Source organism: Notechis scutatus, chromosome 2 (genome assembly GCF_049901735.1).
Source record: "Notechis scutatus isolate UNSWTSFEM ecotype Mainland chromosome 2, rNotScu1.2, whole genome shotgun sequence".
Lineage (NCBI taxonomy): Eukaryota > Metazoa > Chordata > Lepidosauria > Squamata > Elapidae > Notechis > Notechis scutatus.
The window spans coordinates 69,014,398-69,029,650 of record NC_142010.1 but is presented as its reverse complement, the minus strand read 5'-3'; the positions used below and the strand labels follow the sequence as shown (position 1 = coordinate 69,029,650).

At 36.5% G+C, this 15,253-nt stretch overlaps 1 protein-coding gene across 4 annotated transcripts in view; it reads left to right on the top strand.

The window, feature by feature from the left end:
* Window positions 1-10,487, top strand: part of DAG1 (dystroglycan 1) — an 89,219-nt gene extending 78,732 nt beyond the window's left edge. For all 4 annotated transcript variants that reach the window (XM_026673335.2, XM_026673336.2, XM_087955032.1 and 1 more), the window contains exon 3: window positions 5,563-10,487. In XM_026673335.2, coding sequence (XP_026529120.2) covers window positions 5,563-7,944 — 2,382 coding nt within the window. In that variant the 3' untranslated portion in view covers window positions 7,945-10,487. The remainder of the gene's footprint in view (window positions 1-5,562) is intronic.
* The last annotated feature ends 4,766 nt before the right edge of the window (window positions 10,488-15,253 follow it).

Sequence of the window (15,253 nt, the reverse complement as noted above, 5' to 3'; positions counted from 1 at the left end):
TATGCCTTGCTTTTGGAAAATTCCAGATTGTTATTTCAGACTCAGCCTTTGAACATAGACTTGGAAATGAATCCTGTATTAAAGTTTGTTTCCAAATAAACATACATAAGATTTTAGTCTTACCTTTCAAATAATCTGCATGTGTAAAGAAAGAACTAAATAAAAACTTGGCTCTTGTAGCGTGTGGAAAATCTGTAGCCAAAGTGTTTGAATTATGCTCTTGTCTTATATTTAAGGGTTTTGCTTAAAGTCAGTTTGGTTACAGATCAATTTGAACAAAACACTTAGGTGATATGTGTATTCAACACATATCTTTTCATCGCATCCAAAGCTAAATTCTTCTGCTACTCTTATATGTAGTCTTCATGCTTAGAAAATATAGCAAGAATTAACTTGTTCTAGAATAGCAAGCATTAGGTTGTTCCTCTGTATGTTTTTGCCATGTTGTTTAGTAGCAAAATAAAAATAGGTTTTATATTGGTAAATATGAACCTTCATACAGAACACTCAAGATCTAAAAGTGCTAAAGAATTTTTAGAAGGATGGCATTTTATACAAAATTGAGGAATTTTCTTATCTTCTATGAAGCATTCATCTTAAAGGCATACTTTTCCCAGACATAGGAATATGGAGATTATACAGGTGTCTGTTTGCTGGGAAAAAATACATTTCCTCTAATAACCTGCAGATATTTATTTCATGTGATCTTTGCTGTGAAAACAGTACCAGATATGTATGGGGAACCTATCGTATTTTACTTACTCAACTTTTCATGGTATGTATTTGGGAAATGTATTTGGAAAAACTAAGTTGGCAATCAGTGTGGAAACACTGGATCATATTTGGGTTTTTTTGTTGCTGCATTTTCTGGTATAATTAAAATGTATTACATTTATTTATATACATAGAATGCTAATAAATTAGCAGCATGTTCAGTACTATAAAAAACACATGACTTCAGCAAAACCTGTCAGAATGTTTTGTATACAAACTTTAATATCCATATTTCCAACATTTGCTGTGTCTCAAAGGCTATTCATTTCTTAACTACTTTTTAACTGTAACCTTACTTCTTTTAAATAAAAGATGAACCTTTCATATGAGCTGAATTCTAATTAGATATAAGATTACATATTATCAGGAATTGGATTTTTCCCCTCAAAGCAGCACTCTATAAATTTCTGCATTACAAATGATCAATGGGAGAATAGAGGAGAAATTTTATTTAGTAAACTAATTTCTGATATTCATTAAACAGCCCATATGGTGCAGAATGAGTTTTATCAGAGACTACTAGACTTAGTAGCTTTCTTCTTGAACTAAGAATTTGGGGTCTGTTTTATTTACATGACATGTATATTATATTATAAATTTTTGTATCACTCTGTTTTAATGTTAACAGTGAGGTAATGAGATATCAAATGGTCTAATTGTTGAATATCATTTTCCCCATTTGCAGATATTAGATTTTTTTTAAAAAATCTATAAATTGCATTCAACTCTTGATTACCTGATTGAAAAATAATGTATCCAGTGTTGTAAATCCCCAACAGATGGTAGTATAGGTAGTCTTTGACTTACAACAGTTCATTTAATGACCGTCCAAAGTTACAACGGCATTGAAAAAAGTGACATGACCGTTGCAGCATCCCTGTGATCACATGATCAAAATTGAAATGCTTGGCAACAGATTCATATTTATGATGATTGCAGTGTCTCTGGATCATGAGGTTACTTTTTGCGACCATTTGAAAGCAAAGTTATGGGAAGCCAGATTCATTTAACAACTGTGTAACTAACTTAACAATTGCAATGATTCACTTAACAAAACAGTGGCAAGAAAAGTCGTAAAACTCACTTAACAAATGTTTCACTTAGCATCAATTGTGGTTGTAAGTCAAGGACTACCTGTACCGATATTCTTTAGCATCTCTTCCTTCAATTCATGGGAAGTTGCTATGAGAAAAGGTTGTGGTTCATGAAATGGAACCTGCAATAATATCGCTGTGCTTTAAGCAATCCTGGAATTGCCTGAAGACTCCCATTTAAGAATTAATCTTTAGATTCACCAACATGAAAACCTGGGTAGTAGAGGTATTCCTCACTTACCCATGGGATTGGGACCTGAATTTCGGTGGCTAAGTGGTTGTAAAGCGTACCATGTGACCATCTCACTAAGTTACAGCAATCCTGGCAGTCCCCATTGCCATAATGGGATAGTGACTTGGAACTTCCTGTTGACATCCAACAAGCAAAGTCAATGGGAATCCAGCAGGAAGTTGCATGTCTAGGCAATTCAAAAGCAGGTCGGCAGGCCAGTGAGCGCTCTGGAGTGTGGCATGACGAGGCAGAGAGGTGCATCAGAGGTGTAAGAGAGTGTGCAGGCAGCTGTGGCTGCCATGATGGGGGTGTTGCAGTCTGGTGCATGCATGCGTGCTACGGAGTGTGGGAAAGTGGTTGCGGCAGGTGGGTGTCTACTACAGAGTACAGGATCGCTGGAAGGTGACTTTAGGGGAAATTTGGCAGCTCTTGTCTGTCTGTTGGTAACACTGACAGTTTATCTAGCAACAAGATAAACAATAGCCAGTTACAATACACTGTATGTATTGAATATAACTATGTATTACTAAAGAATTGATTATAGAATTACGACAAGATTTCAGAAAAAAAGCTATTCCTCTAGTCTTTTTGTTTTACAGTAATTCATTTCATTGTGCAGTGTTTCTAAAGAATCAAACTTTTGAAAGGCAACCCACAGACACATGAAGAGAAATCAGTGGAACAATAAGCTGAATCCATAATGCTAATCATATATTTACATACATTTTATTTTACTTCAGTTTATAAATGTTTGTAAAAAGAGCCATCTTGTTTATAATGCTCTGAACAATTGAATAAAAGATAGTCAAATCAGCCGCAGGGTAAATGAGGTTGCCAGACACTTTCACTTTCTACAAAGAAATGATGTATATAAACATAATTTTATTTTCCTCCTTGAATTGTGCATTTGAAAGTTTTTTAAATGATCTTATGCAGTCCAATATTTCATGGATTGTAATTCTAAATAGTATCAGTTAAACTTTTCATGTAGAATTATAAAAGTTGGAAAGAGCTATTTAAGCCACTTCTCTGGAGAAAATGGAAGAGTGAAATTGAAGGGGGAAAAACCTAGGAGAAGTGAACTCTCATTAGAGCCTTCTGAATATTGAAGTGCTATTTTTGCTTATGTTATGCTCTTTCATTCCTAAATTAGGCTGGAGGAGATTGGGTAGGTACTCCTTTTACTCCTGGTACTCTTAGAATTAATCATTTTCATATTCAGTGTGATAAAGTTACTTCTACTGTAGGAAAGGCTAGGAAAAAATATGCAACCCTTAAATGCAAATGATGGTGACTGCAGTACTTTGAAATTTGTTAGCTATTGCGGTTAAGCTCTCCAAAGAAAGAAAATAAAGTATCTGAATTATTTTAAAAAAGAATACATATCAAGCACTTAAAATATAAATGAAAAAATACAGCAGAAAAATTAAAATATAGAATATGTAGTAACAACATATTCCTTTTTTTAAAAATGTTGCTATTTATTGTAGAAATGAATCACATATTTCATTATGCTTATCCATACAAAGCCTACATTATAGGCAAACAGCTCATAAGTTGTGACTGTCATCAAGTCTTCAATCAATTGAGTCAATAGGCCATACATTCATCTTTCCAATGTTGTCTTTTAACAATAGTAAGGGAATGGAGAATCCCCTTACTAGTCCACTACTTTCTCTTAGTAAGTATAGGACATTGTAAAAACATACGTTTTAAAGAAGTATTGTCTTTATTACATCTCCAACAGAATGGTGTCCTGGACAAAACTTTTCTGTACAGAAGTAATGGGGCCCAATAAATTCTAAATATTATCTTTTGTGGTATATTTCATAATTGAAAATCCAATGATATTCTTGCTATAGAAGTTCACACTCATTTTCTAGACAATATAGGAACCTCTAACTCTTTATGCTAGCCAGCCCTTAACATTTACATATCAAATTGATTTATAGAGAATAAATATCTGTAAAAATTTATTACAGGTAGTCCTCGATTTATGACTGATCACATAAAAGAACAAAGAAAGCTCTTTATATGTATTTTTGTGTTTTGTTTCTTTTGTTTTTTTGTTTTTTTCTGTTATTTTAAAAGCAACAAAAAATAAATAAAGTCTGAATTATTTCTCCTGGAATGATAGAATTTGTACAAGTTCTGTACAAGTTCTCAAACTTCTTTGCCACATAGTCATTGCTTAGTCCTGGTCTATTATCACATATTTTCAGTCAGCACAGTATGAAAGAAAGGAAAGGAGTGGATTTTACTGTGGATTTTACTCTGCTAGTTGTTGTCAACTATAAGGGGTGGCGCTCATCTCCAATTGATGTGAGCCAGCACTGTCTGAAGGCATTTCTGTGGTCATGTGGCTAGCATGATGTCATGGAGGGCGGTTTCCTCCTCACCAAAGTGGTACCTATTTATCTACTCACATTTGCATACTTTCAAACTGCTAGGTGGGCAGCTCTAAGTGAAGACATACGCTTACCCTGTTGTGCAGCATCGACAGGCCCAGCATCTTAACTGCTGACCCCATTGCACTGCCAGTTCAGATTCCTTCATTATTTATTACATTTACAAGAGGACTCCTGCTGCAGAGTCAGGGTTAAAACTTTGTTTTAAGAAACTGCCAAATCAAAAAGAACCTTATTCTTCAAGAGATAACTTAGTTATGTGGGCTAGGAATGTATTAAACTGTAATGTTAACCCAGTCTCCTAAATAAGCGTGTGAAAGTTTAAGACTGAGCATTTGTATGATTTCTCCTAATCCTTTATGAAAGATAATATTCCTTTTTCTAGCAATTCATTTATTTCCAATATACAAAGATTAATCTTTGGTAGAGTACTTTTACTCAGTACAGGCAACTAAACAACTTCTAATGGTTTTCAGGTATATTATGTATTCTTGGTTTAATATAAAAAGTTGCATTCTTGCATCTCAGCCATTCCCACTCAAATGATAATAATTTTATTCATTTATTCATTCCATTTCTATAGCCACACATCTCAGTCAATGATTGTAGGCTGCTTGCAATTCAAAAATATTACAAGTAAAATACTATATTAAAACTGTAAAACATGCTGAACAAATTACAAAAACATACAACGGTCTGTTTACTAAGTTGTATGTCGCAGGAGGTTCCCTGCTGAAAAACCAAACTCAGAAGGCTTCACAGTTCGGTAAAAAGAAACCAGAGATCTAGCTCATGGATTAACAAACTAAAGAACTTTCTATGTTTCTTTAGCCTGTTTTTGGACGAAGAATTAATTCATAGTAAGCCAGAAAATTTCATAGTTTTGGCATATAGGGAGTTGCAAAATTTCAGTTTCCTGTAGCTTTTCAACAGCGTCCATATTTTCCTTCTGTAGCTGCCTGTTAGGAGAATTTCTAAAATGTGTTTTGCATTTTGTGCATTATTACTTTCTAAAGAATAATGTAGCTGTCACTTTTTTTTTTTATTTTAATAGATTGCTGAAGCTGGAAAAGAATCCTTGCCTTCTTGGTTGCACTGGGAACCTGAGAGCAGAACCTTGGAAGGTCTCCCCCTTGAATCAGATAAAGGCATTCATTATATCTCAGTGACTGCAGTGCATCTGGTATCTAATGGAAGCTATGTGCCCCAAACCACCAATGTCTTTTCAATAGAAGTTCATCCTGAAGATCATAATGAACCTCAGTCGGTACGGGTGGCTTTACAAGATGTGAATGATGCATCAGCATTTGTGTGTAGCGCTGAGGAACCAGTCACCATCTTGACTGTAATTTTGGATGCTGACTTAACAAAAATGACACCAAAGCAGAGGATTGAACTTTTGAACAGAATGAAAACCTTCTCAGAAGTGGAACTTTATAACATGAAATTAGTTCCTGTTGTAAATAATAGACTCTTCGACATGTCAGCTTTCATGGCTGGACCAGGGAATGCTAAGAAGGTGGTGGAAAATGGAGCCTTGCTATCATGGAAACTGGGTTGTTCTCTGAGCCAAAGCAGTGTTCCCAACATAAGTAATGTTGAATCTCCAGCTAAGGAAGGAACAATGTCTGCTCATCTTGGTTACCCTGTGGTTGGTTGGCACATTGCAAACAAGAAACCTAATCTTCCAAAGAGAATAAGACGGCAGATTAATGCTACACCGACTCCTGTGACTGCTGTTGGGCCTCCAACAACTGCCCCCCAAGAACCACCAAGTAGAATTATCCCAACACCAACTTCTCCAGCCATTGCACCTCCTACTGAAACGACAGCACCTCCAGTAAGAGGGCCTCTACCATTGCCTAAGAAACCTACAGTTACTATTAGAACAAGAGGTGCTATTTTTCAGACACCCACCCTTACCCCATCTCAGCCAAGCAGAACAGGTGAGGTAGGTACAAGTACTTCTAGCCAGATTCAACCAACCGTGTCTAGGCAGATAGACCCTACTGTCAGTGTTACACCTCCCACAACAAAGAAACCCAAAGGAACAACTTCAAAAGTATCAACACCCTCAACAACTGATACAGGAACAACACGAAGACCAAAACCTTCAAAAACTCCTCGACCTCCAAAGCCTCCTCGGACTACTAAACCAAGCCTTGTTGATAAAACAGTTTCATCAACAACTCGTATTCGCACTACTCCAGTTGGAATTCCCCATGTGCCCAATGATCCACCGGCGCTGAAAAACCATATTGACAGGGTAGATGCATGGGTTGGCACATACTTTGAGCTCAAAATACCTTCCGACACTTTCTATGACAAAGAAGATACTACCACTGATAAACTACAACTAACTATGAAACTAGAAAATGAGAAAGCATTGGAGGAAACCTCCTGGGTGCAGTTCAATAGCACTAGTCAACTAATGTACGGATTACCTAATCACACCCATGAAGGCAGACATGAGTTTTTTATGCATGCTACAGACAAAGGTGGCCTTTCAGCTGTGGATGCTTTTGAAATATTTGTCCACACTCTTGAAGATGATGAAATACCTCCAGTTAAATTCAAGGCCAGATTCCATGGAGACCACAATATAGTAGCCAATGACATTAATAAAAAAATTACGTTGGTAAAGAAGTTGGCATTTGCTCTTGGCGATAGAAACAGTAGTACTATTACCATAGAGAATATTGGCAAAGGTTCTATTTTAGTTGAATGGACAAATAATACTCTGCCTTTGGATCCATGCCCCAAGGAAAAGATTCTCATCTTGAGTAGAAAAATTTCTGATGACTCTGGAGTTCCAAGCACAGTTTTTTCAAATACCCTAGAACCAGAATTTAAGCCCATCAATATTTCTGTAGTTGGTGCTGGTAGCTGCAAACACATTCAGTTCATTCCTGTGACTAAAGATGGATTCCCTACAACTGTACGTCCCACAGAAATTGTTCCACGAGATCCAGAAAAGACAAGTGAAGATGATGTTTATCTGCACACCGTAATTCCTGCAGTGGTGGTGGCAGCCATTTTGCTTATAGCCGGCATTATTGCTATGATTTGTTATCGCAAAAAGAGAAAAGGCAAGCTCACTATAGAAGACCAGGCCACCTTTATCAAGAAAGGAGTACCAATAATCTTTGCAGATGAGCTGGATGACTCTAAACCTCCCCCCTCCTCTAGCATGCCATTGATTCTGCAGGAAGAAAAAGCTCCCCTCCCTCCCCCTGAGTATCCAAATCAAAATATGCCAGAAACAACTCCACTGAACCAGGATGTCATAGGAGAGTATACACCTTTGCGGGATGAAGACCCTAATGCCCCTCCCTATCAGCCTCCCCCTCCTTTCACAACACCCATGGAGGGTAAAGGTTCCCGCCCGAAGAACATGACCCCCTACAGGTCTCCACCTCCCTATGTCCCTCCTTAACGAACCAGAAATACCCACGGAGATGGAGCCTTTAGTTCCACACCAGTGTTATCTTTCGGGATCAGTGGCCTGCAGATCTGTTGCCAACTAGAAAACCAACATTCAGAAACTCAAACATTGCCTGATCCCAGCAGGCCCCTCTCCGAGTGCATTTGCAAAGCCAGAGTGCTTGTGGAACTTTTGGGACACTGATTTTATTTTTGCCTAACAGCTTATGTTTTGTTTATTCATAGAAAGAAAAAGAAAAAACCCTTCTTGGCTCAAAATATTTCTGACAGCAGATGTCTCAAAGCATTTTGTGCAAAGGGAGACTGGACATGCAGGCAGCACTAGGGGTGGCACACTGAGACGGTCTCTGCTGTTTGCCTTTAAAACTAACTGTACTGTCTTTTCTATTCACGTGTGTCTAGCTACAGGGCATAACATGAAACATAGCCTAAGAATTAAATTCAAAGGACTTTATGAAATCAATATTAAGTTTTTACACTTAATTACTGTTACCGAAACGTATCTGTATAGGTTTGGGAAAGGAGGGAAGTGCTTTACTACAAATAAGCTCAAAGGGTGTTTCCAATGCCAATCAGGCTGAGGAACCATCTTTTTTTATCAAAGGAATCCTATTTTTTCACATATTATACAATTCAGTCATCACCTGGGGTCCTTTCTGCAAACTGTAGCGCTCTTGTTTCTCTAGCCTGCTGTTGCTTGACAGATGGCACAAATATCTTTAACAATGGAGATTGAAGTACTTTTGCCATTATCAAAAAGCAGAATTATGGAGTAATGTTGCTGCCTTTTGGAAAGTGGAGGCCCACCAGTGGTATCTGTAGACTGCAAAGGGTCATGGTGCTGCACTGAGATTTTTCCATCTGGAAGGTGTGCTTTGGCTTTTGAAACACTCTTGAGGTATTTTGGTGAAGATGCAATATTTTTACAGAGTGTAATGCGGTTTCCTTATATGAACTCCTTCTGGGCCCACAGTATTGGAACAGCCCCTTGTCGTTCCCCCACCCCAACCGTTCTGGTTGTCCCAGCTCACTCCCTCACTGTTTTCTATTGCATACAGATGCAGTAGAGCTGGCCTGACATATGGCAAAAGTAATAACAGATGCCAGAAGCAGTTCTTAAAAAACATCAATGGACTCTTAGCTCTAATTTTTTTACTAAATTTTTGATACAGCGTCAAATTTTATTAATTATAAAAATAATTAATAGTGGTAATGCTGCCAGCAGTTTGTATGAGCTTAGCTTCTTAGTTTCAATTCACTGGGCCTGATGCTATGCTCGTGTTCCTTTCCCCCCCCCCCTTTTTTTTTTTTTTGGTCTTTCATAGTCTTTGTTTTAAATATTAGAGCCATGTCTCGATTTCTTGCCTTTTTTTTTTTAAATGAACTTCCTTCTGGGAAGTTGGAGATACTCCCAGGGTTGCTGTTAGTTTTTTTTTTTTTTTTTAGATAAAATCATTTTACGCATGGATTTTTTTTTTTCTTGTCCTTTGAGACTATTTTGGGTACACTAGAGGGAGGAGAAATCTTTTGCAATAATGAGTCCATCCCCTGGCTGGGGACTGGGCAGCCTCTGGCTGACTTTGCACACAAAGCAGACACTTCTAAGCCATATTGACTGTTTTGCAAAGTATTTTTATGTGCGGACATGGCCAGTTAACATGCTAGTGGATGAATGGCTAAAATGACCTTCACCTCTGAACTTGTTTGATGGCATTTTTCATCAAACCTCTTTTGAAGTATGCGAATAGAATTTAAAACCTGAAAACCCATGTTAATTTTGCTCTCTCCCCCCCCCACCCCACCCCATAGACCTGTGCCCCCACTCCGAGAGGGCTAGAAGGATGTGTGTTGAAGTGAGGGTAACAGTATAGGTTTGCCCTGGAAAGTTTCTTTATGCCCCCCAATCCCTGATGCTTGAATATTGTCCTGTGCTTGCTGTAGACAGGCTCTGGGACACTTTTCCCCACCCAAAAGAGGTCAAGGAAGATAATTTAAGTGGTGTCAAGTAAGGCACAGTGCATTTGGGCAGATGCACTTTGGAAGTAAGTTAGTAAGCTACTCCCCCGCCCCCGCCCGAGTTACAAATTTGATGCTAACATCTTTACTGGCTGGACCACATTTCAAGATGTCCTCCACTTTATCAACACTCACAGCCTCCTAAGCCTAAATGCTGCAAGCTTGAAGGGCCTTCCAAACAGTGCCGTTGTCCCTAGCAACTGATACCACTTTATTACTGGTCATGCGCAAGCGCAAACAATTTCAGGCCTGGGCCTACCTGTTACCATAGAAACTGGAGGCGAAGGGGCAGTGAACAGAATAATAACAATGGCATTCTCGTCAGCTGGTTTCCCCTAAGCACCAGTGCTGTTTGTTTATGCCACTAGACACTGTAATGGTGGGAGAAAATCTTGTATTAAAAAGTGTTCACCAACCACTGATGTGTTTTTATGTCCTTATATAATTATTTTAAAATGTGTTTTCTGCATTATGTAAAGAAACATATCAACTAAATAAACCAGTGTACTTTACTATAAACTCAGAAGTTACAGAGCTCTTCCATTGGATTCACAGGGTTCTCAGCACACAATAGTTGAAAAACGTTCTATACAGGCGTTGCATGAAATTCAGCAGAATGATCCCAGATCGTTTGAGCACTGTGCTGCACAGTGATGGCTGTGAGAGAATGTTGTGGTATTCTTTAAGGAATTCCAGATATTTTTAGTGTTGATTTCATAAACCTTCCCAAGGGTGGGGCTGGTGGAGACTGGGAGTTTCAGCCAACACACCTAGTTGCCATGAGATGGGGGAATAACTTGAAAAACTTTGCAACTGCCTTAAATCTTCACCAGTGAGTGCAGGAAATTTAAGAATCAAAAGTAATGAGAACACAATAACAAAACCCCAAATTATATTAAGGAAAATAAGGACTCTTCAGATATGATTGTAAATCATATCATAGAATCATAGAGTTGGACAGGACCTTGGAAGAAACAATGCAAAGGAATAAAAAGAATTAAAGGCCATGAACATGTTTTAGTTCTGCCTGCTCCTTCTACCTTTTGCCCAGTGAGAAATTTAGTAGTCCTAAAGTTTCCAAGCTATTCTTTAAATTCAAATTCTCAATAAAGGAGCTGCCACAGATGAGATTTCTGGAAAATTTTCTGAATGGTTGAAGCCTAGGCTGGAATTCTCCATGTTAATTACAAACATCAGATTTTTATTATTATTAATGTACACTGTCCATGAAAATGCTCCACAAGCATGATTCATCCTCCTAACACTCTGAAGTTACCTCAAGGACCTATTTTAAAGATGAAAAGCATTGTGGCATTATTAAATCTTCATTTTTAACATTCTCTTACAGTTTCCCAACCAGTCTCACAATCCCTTGCTCCCTCCCTTGCATGCCTACTAGGAAGGGAAGGAGAGGAAGGAAGAAGAAAAAGGAAGGTAGATTTCTGATGTTCTCTGCCACATTCCCACAAGAAACTCAATGGGGATGCCAGCAGGAAATTGCTTCTGCTCCTCCCCCCCCCTCCTCCCCCCACCCTTGGTCATTTTCTTTCTCTGCTCAGGTAAGGAAATATCTCTGAAACAATAACCCAACAACCATGATTCTTACTGTTCTCTAGAGTCTAGGTTCCCCCAAACACCAGTTCTACCATTGTTCTGGTGTATTCCTCAACCAGCAAGAACAGACTTGAGGAGTGGGAATGGGAGCTTAAGGGATCAGTTAAGATGATCTCTTCCTCTCTTTAGCAGGCACTGGAGATAATTTAGATTCAGTAAGGGCAATTTATCAATGAAAATTACGTTCACTTTGCTACATTGACTATTCAGTGAAACTTGCTGGTCCTTTCAAAAGCTGTATCTTTAATGCAGAGTAGGCTGTTTTTAATAGATTGTTGTAATTTCACCTTCATTAGGAATAGAGTATGCTTTTCCTCTGTGACTAGAAGCAAGTTTTGTTGTTCGTTTGGAAATTGTAGATCAGAGGGACGACAGAAAGATGATAAAATTGAACTTTTTGACCATACATAATATATCTGTATGATATGTCTTCGCTTATTCCAGATTTCATATTTTCTTAAACTAGTTATGCATTCAGATTAATTCTATGCTGTAATTCTTTTGCATAGGCTTCAAAACATCTAATTGGGGGATAATCCTATATGCATTCATAATTCATGTATTTGTATTTGCTGTAGTCAGGAAGACTAAAGTTCATATTAACATTCTGTATCCCTAAGGCACAATTCTATGCTTACTTAGCACACCGGAAGCCCCATTTAATGCAGGCAAATGAATTTCTAAGTAAATAGGAACATGATTACACCTTATGTTTATCTCACTTTAAAGGAGTAAGAATATATTTCATGTTCTTCTTTAACTATTGGTTTCCCCCTATATAAGACAACTTACAACCATTCCTTTAGTAAACAAAGTTACAAAGGCACTGAAAAAAGTTACAATTGTTTTTTTCACACGACCACTGCAGCATCCTCATGGTCACCTGATCAAAATTCAAATGCTTGGCAACTAGCGTAGGTCTATGGCAGTTGAAGAGTCCTTAGGGTCACCTAATCAACTTTTGCAACTTACTGACAAGCAAAGTCAACGAGGAAGCCAGATTCATTTAACAACATATTATTAACAACTGCAACGATATAACTATGGCATTAAAAATGGTATAATGTGGCAAAATTCACTGTTTTGCTTAGCAATGGACGTTTTAAGTTCAATTGTCATAAGTAGAGGACTACTTATATTGTAAAAAATCTTGGCAGGGCCTGTAGCTCTTTAATTCAAAAGTTCCTGCTGATATATCCAAATAGGGGTAGACGTATACAATCCAAATCATGTAAATCAGATTATCTTTTAATGGAATATATTGCCTTTGCACACAATAATCCAAATTCTTCCTGACATATCTCCATTTAAAAACTTTGGTAGCAATAAAATTATCTAAAGTATTAATACCCTGTTAGCCATGAACTCAAAATAAATTTAGAGTGAAGGGAAGAAAGGTAGGTAAGAAAAGAATTGACTTAAAATAAAGCTAGGAGTATCCTAGGGCCTATCGTTGGGACATGCCAGCATCTTCCCTATATGTTCTGACAGTGCCTAATGCTGAAAACAGAAATTAATTTTGCATGAAAGGGAACCAAGGCCACTGCCAATATATCAGAAAGGCAATATAACATCTTTATTATTGGTCCTGAATTGCAAAGGTTTTTTTAAATTAAATCATTTGAATTACAGGTATGGCCAGTTTTGAATGTATCCTTTCTCTCCCATCATATGGAAGCTATACTTGGATATAGTAAATCAGGGAAGAGCATGTTTAATAATCTTACCAATCTGATTAAAATACTTCAAAGAGGTTAATGGAGGAATTCATCCAAATATATATGAATGTTGAAGCATTTTTAATGTTTCTTTTCCATAAACCCATTTGGATTTTGAAATACTTGTTTATATTAAAACAGAGATAAAGAAGATAAAGTAATTTAGATATTTACATTTACAAACAATCTACTTGCATTAATTATTTCAATAAATATATTTATTTAAAACATTCTTTTACCAATTTCCTTAAGTTAATTAAAGATTATGATAAGTATCTGAGACTTATTCTGGTTAATTTAGTAATCTGATACCGGTATCAATTTTTTGATCCTTATCAGTAAATGTTAAACAGAGTAAAAAGTGTTTTATCATTTTTATTGATTAGGATAATTGATTATCCTTATCCTACTGGGCAAGGCAAGCCAGTGTTTCCAGTATCAAATTAAATAAAATATCAGAGAATGAGCATCCTTTATGAAATAATTCTATTTATGAAAACACTGACCAAAGAATGGGAATAGTACACTGTAATCCAATTAATAGAAAAAGAAAATTCATATTTATCTAAAACTTCCTCCAAAAATTAGAATTGTATTAGAGGCTTTTTTACATCTGACCATCTCTGCAAAATTCAATTTTTCAGCTGAATGTTTGCATTCAATACAATGCAAACCAACAGTCTAATGTTATAGTTTAGGGTTGCTTTTTCATGAAACCAAATTGTGCAGAAAGAACAATTGACAACAATTTTACTATGGAAACTTAGCATTAACATCAAATAAAAAAGATGATAGTATGTACAATCAGCAGAAGTTTTACCCGTCTTAAAAATCTTGGTGATACAAGAAAGGAAGACAGAAAAGCATAATTATAAATCTCCAATCAATATGCACCATACCATTCAAAAGGATAATAATCAGCACTGCAAGCATTTCCATTTTTCAAGTATTTAATGATTATTATTTCCGGATAGAATAAAAGAACAGCTGAATAAAGAATATGATAGTGTGTTATCTTTGGGAAAATTGTATTTTTAAAAGGATGAATTTCTCAGTAACTTTTAAAGCAGTAGTTGAGTGTACAGTATATACATATTTTAAAATTTTGCTTTGTTGCAGTGGTTTCAATCAAGCAGCAATTATCCCCTTTCCTCTTTCTCTTGCTCACAAGAGAGTTGCTTTATAAGATTCAGTGAATATTCTATTTCAAATGCCTAGAGTATTAACTAATAATTTAGCAACGTAAGAAATTTATATAATTTGACTTTGTATATGCATAACGTCTTGCTTAGGCGTGTGTGTGCGTGTGTGTACGTATATGTGTTTATGTGTGTGTGTATACATACTCATACATATATATACATACACATACATACATACATACATACAATCATAATATGCCTTAAAATATCCCAAACTATCATTAATCCTGCAGAGTATATTCTTGTATATTTTTATGCAAACTAATATTTAAAATCTTGTTTTACCATCAATCTTCCATTAATGATTAATTTTAAAATGTATTTTCTTGCTGAGAAATCACCCTACACTTACCAAATTAAATTCTAAGAAGGATTAAATTTAGCTAAGCAGTATTGTGACCCCAAATTTGGTTTAAATCTTCACACACTTATCTGATCAACTGCCCAACTAAAGATAAGCTCAAACTCTCAACATAAAATATGTAGATGAACATAATTCTAATTAAAATGTTGGCTCGTGTGGGTTAAAATTCTGTGGATTGTAGTCAAACTAAAAGACATTAAATATGTGAAGGTTGGCTTACTCTAAGATACATTTTGATATTTCAGAAAGCACTTTGCTGGGAAATGCTGAATAGTACTGAGACAAACTAATTGTGCTCAAGGTATCAGTTCTAACCACCTAATAATAGTAAAATTATTTTTAATAATAATAATAATGATGATGATGATGATGTGTGGATCGTCGACA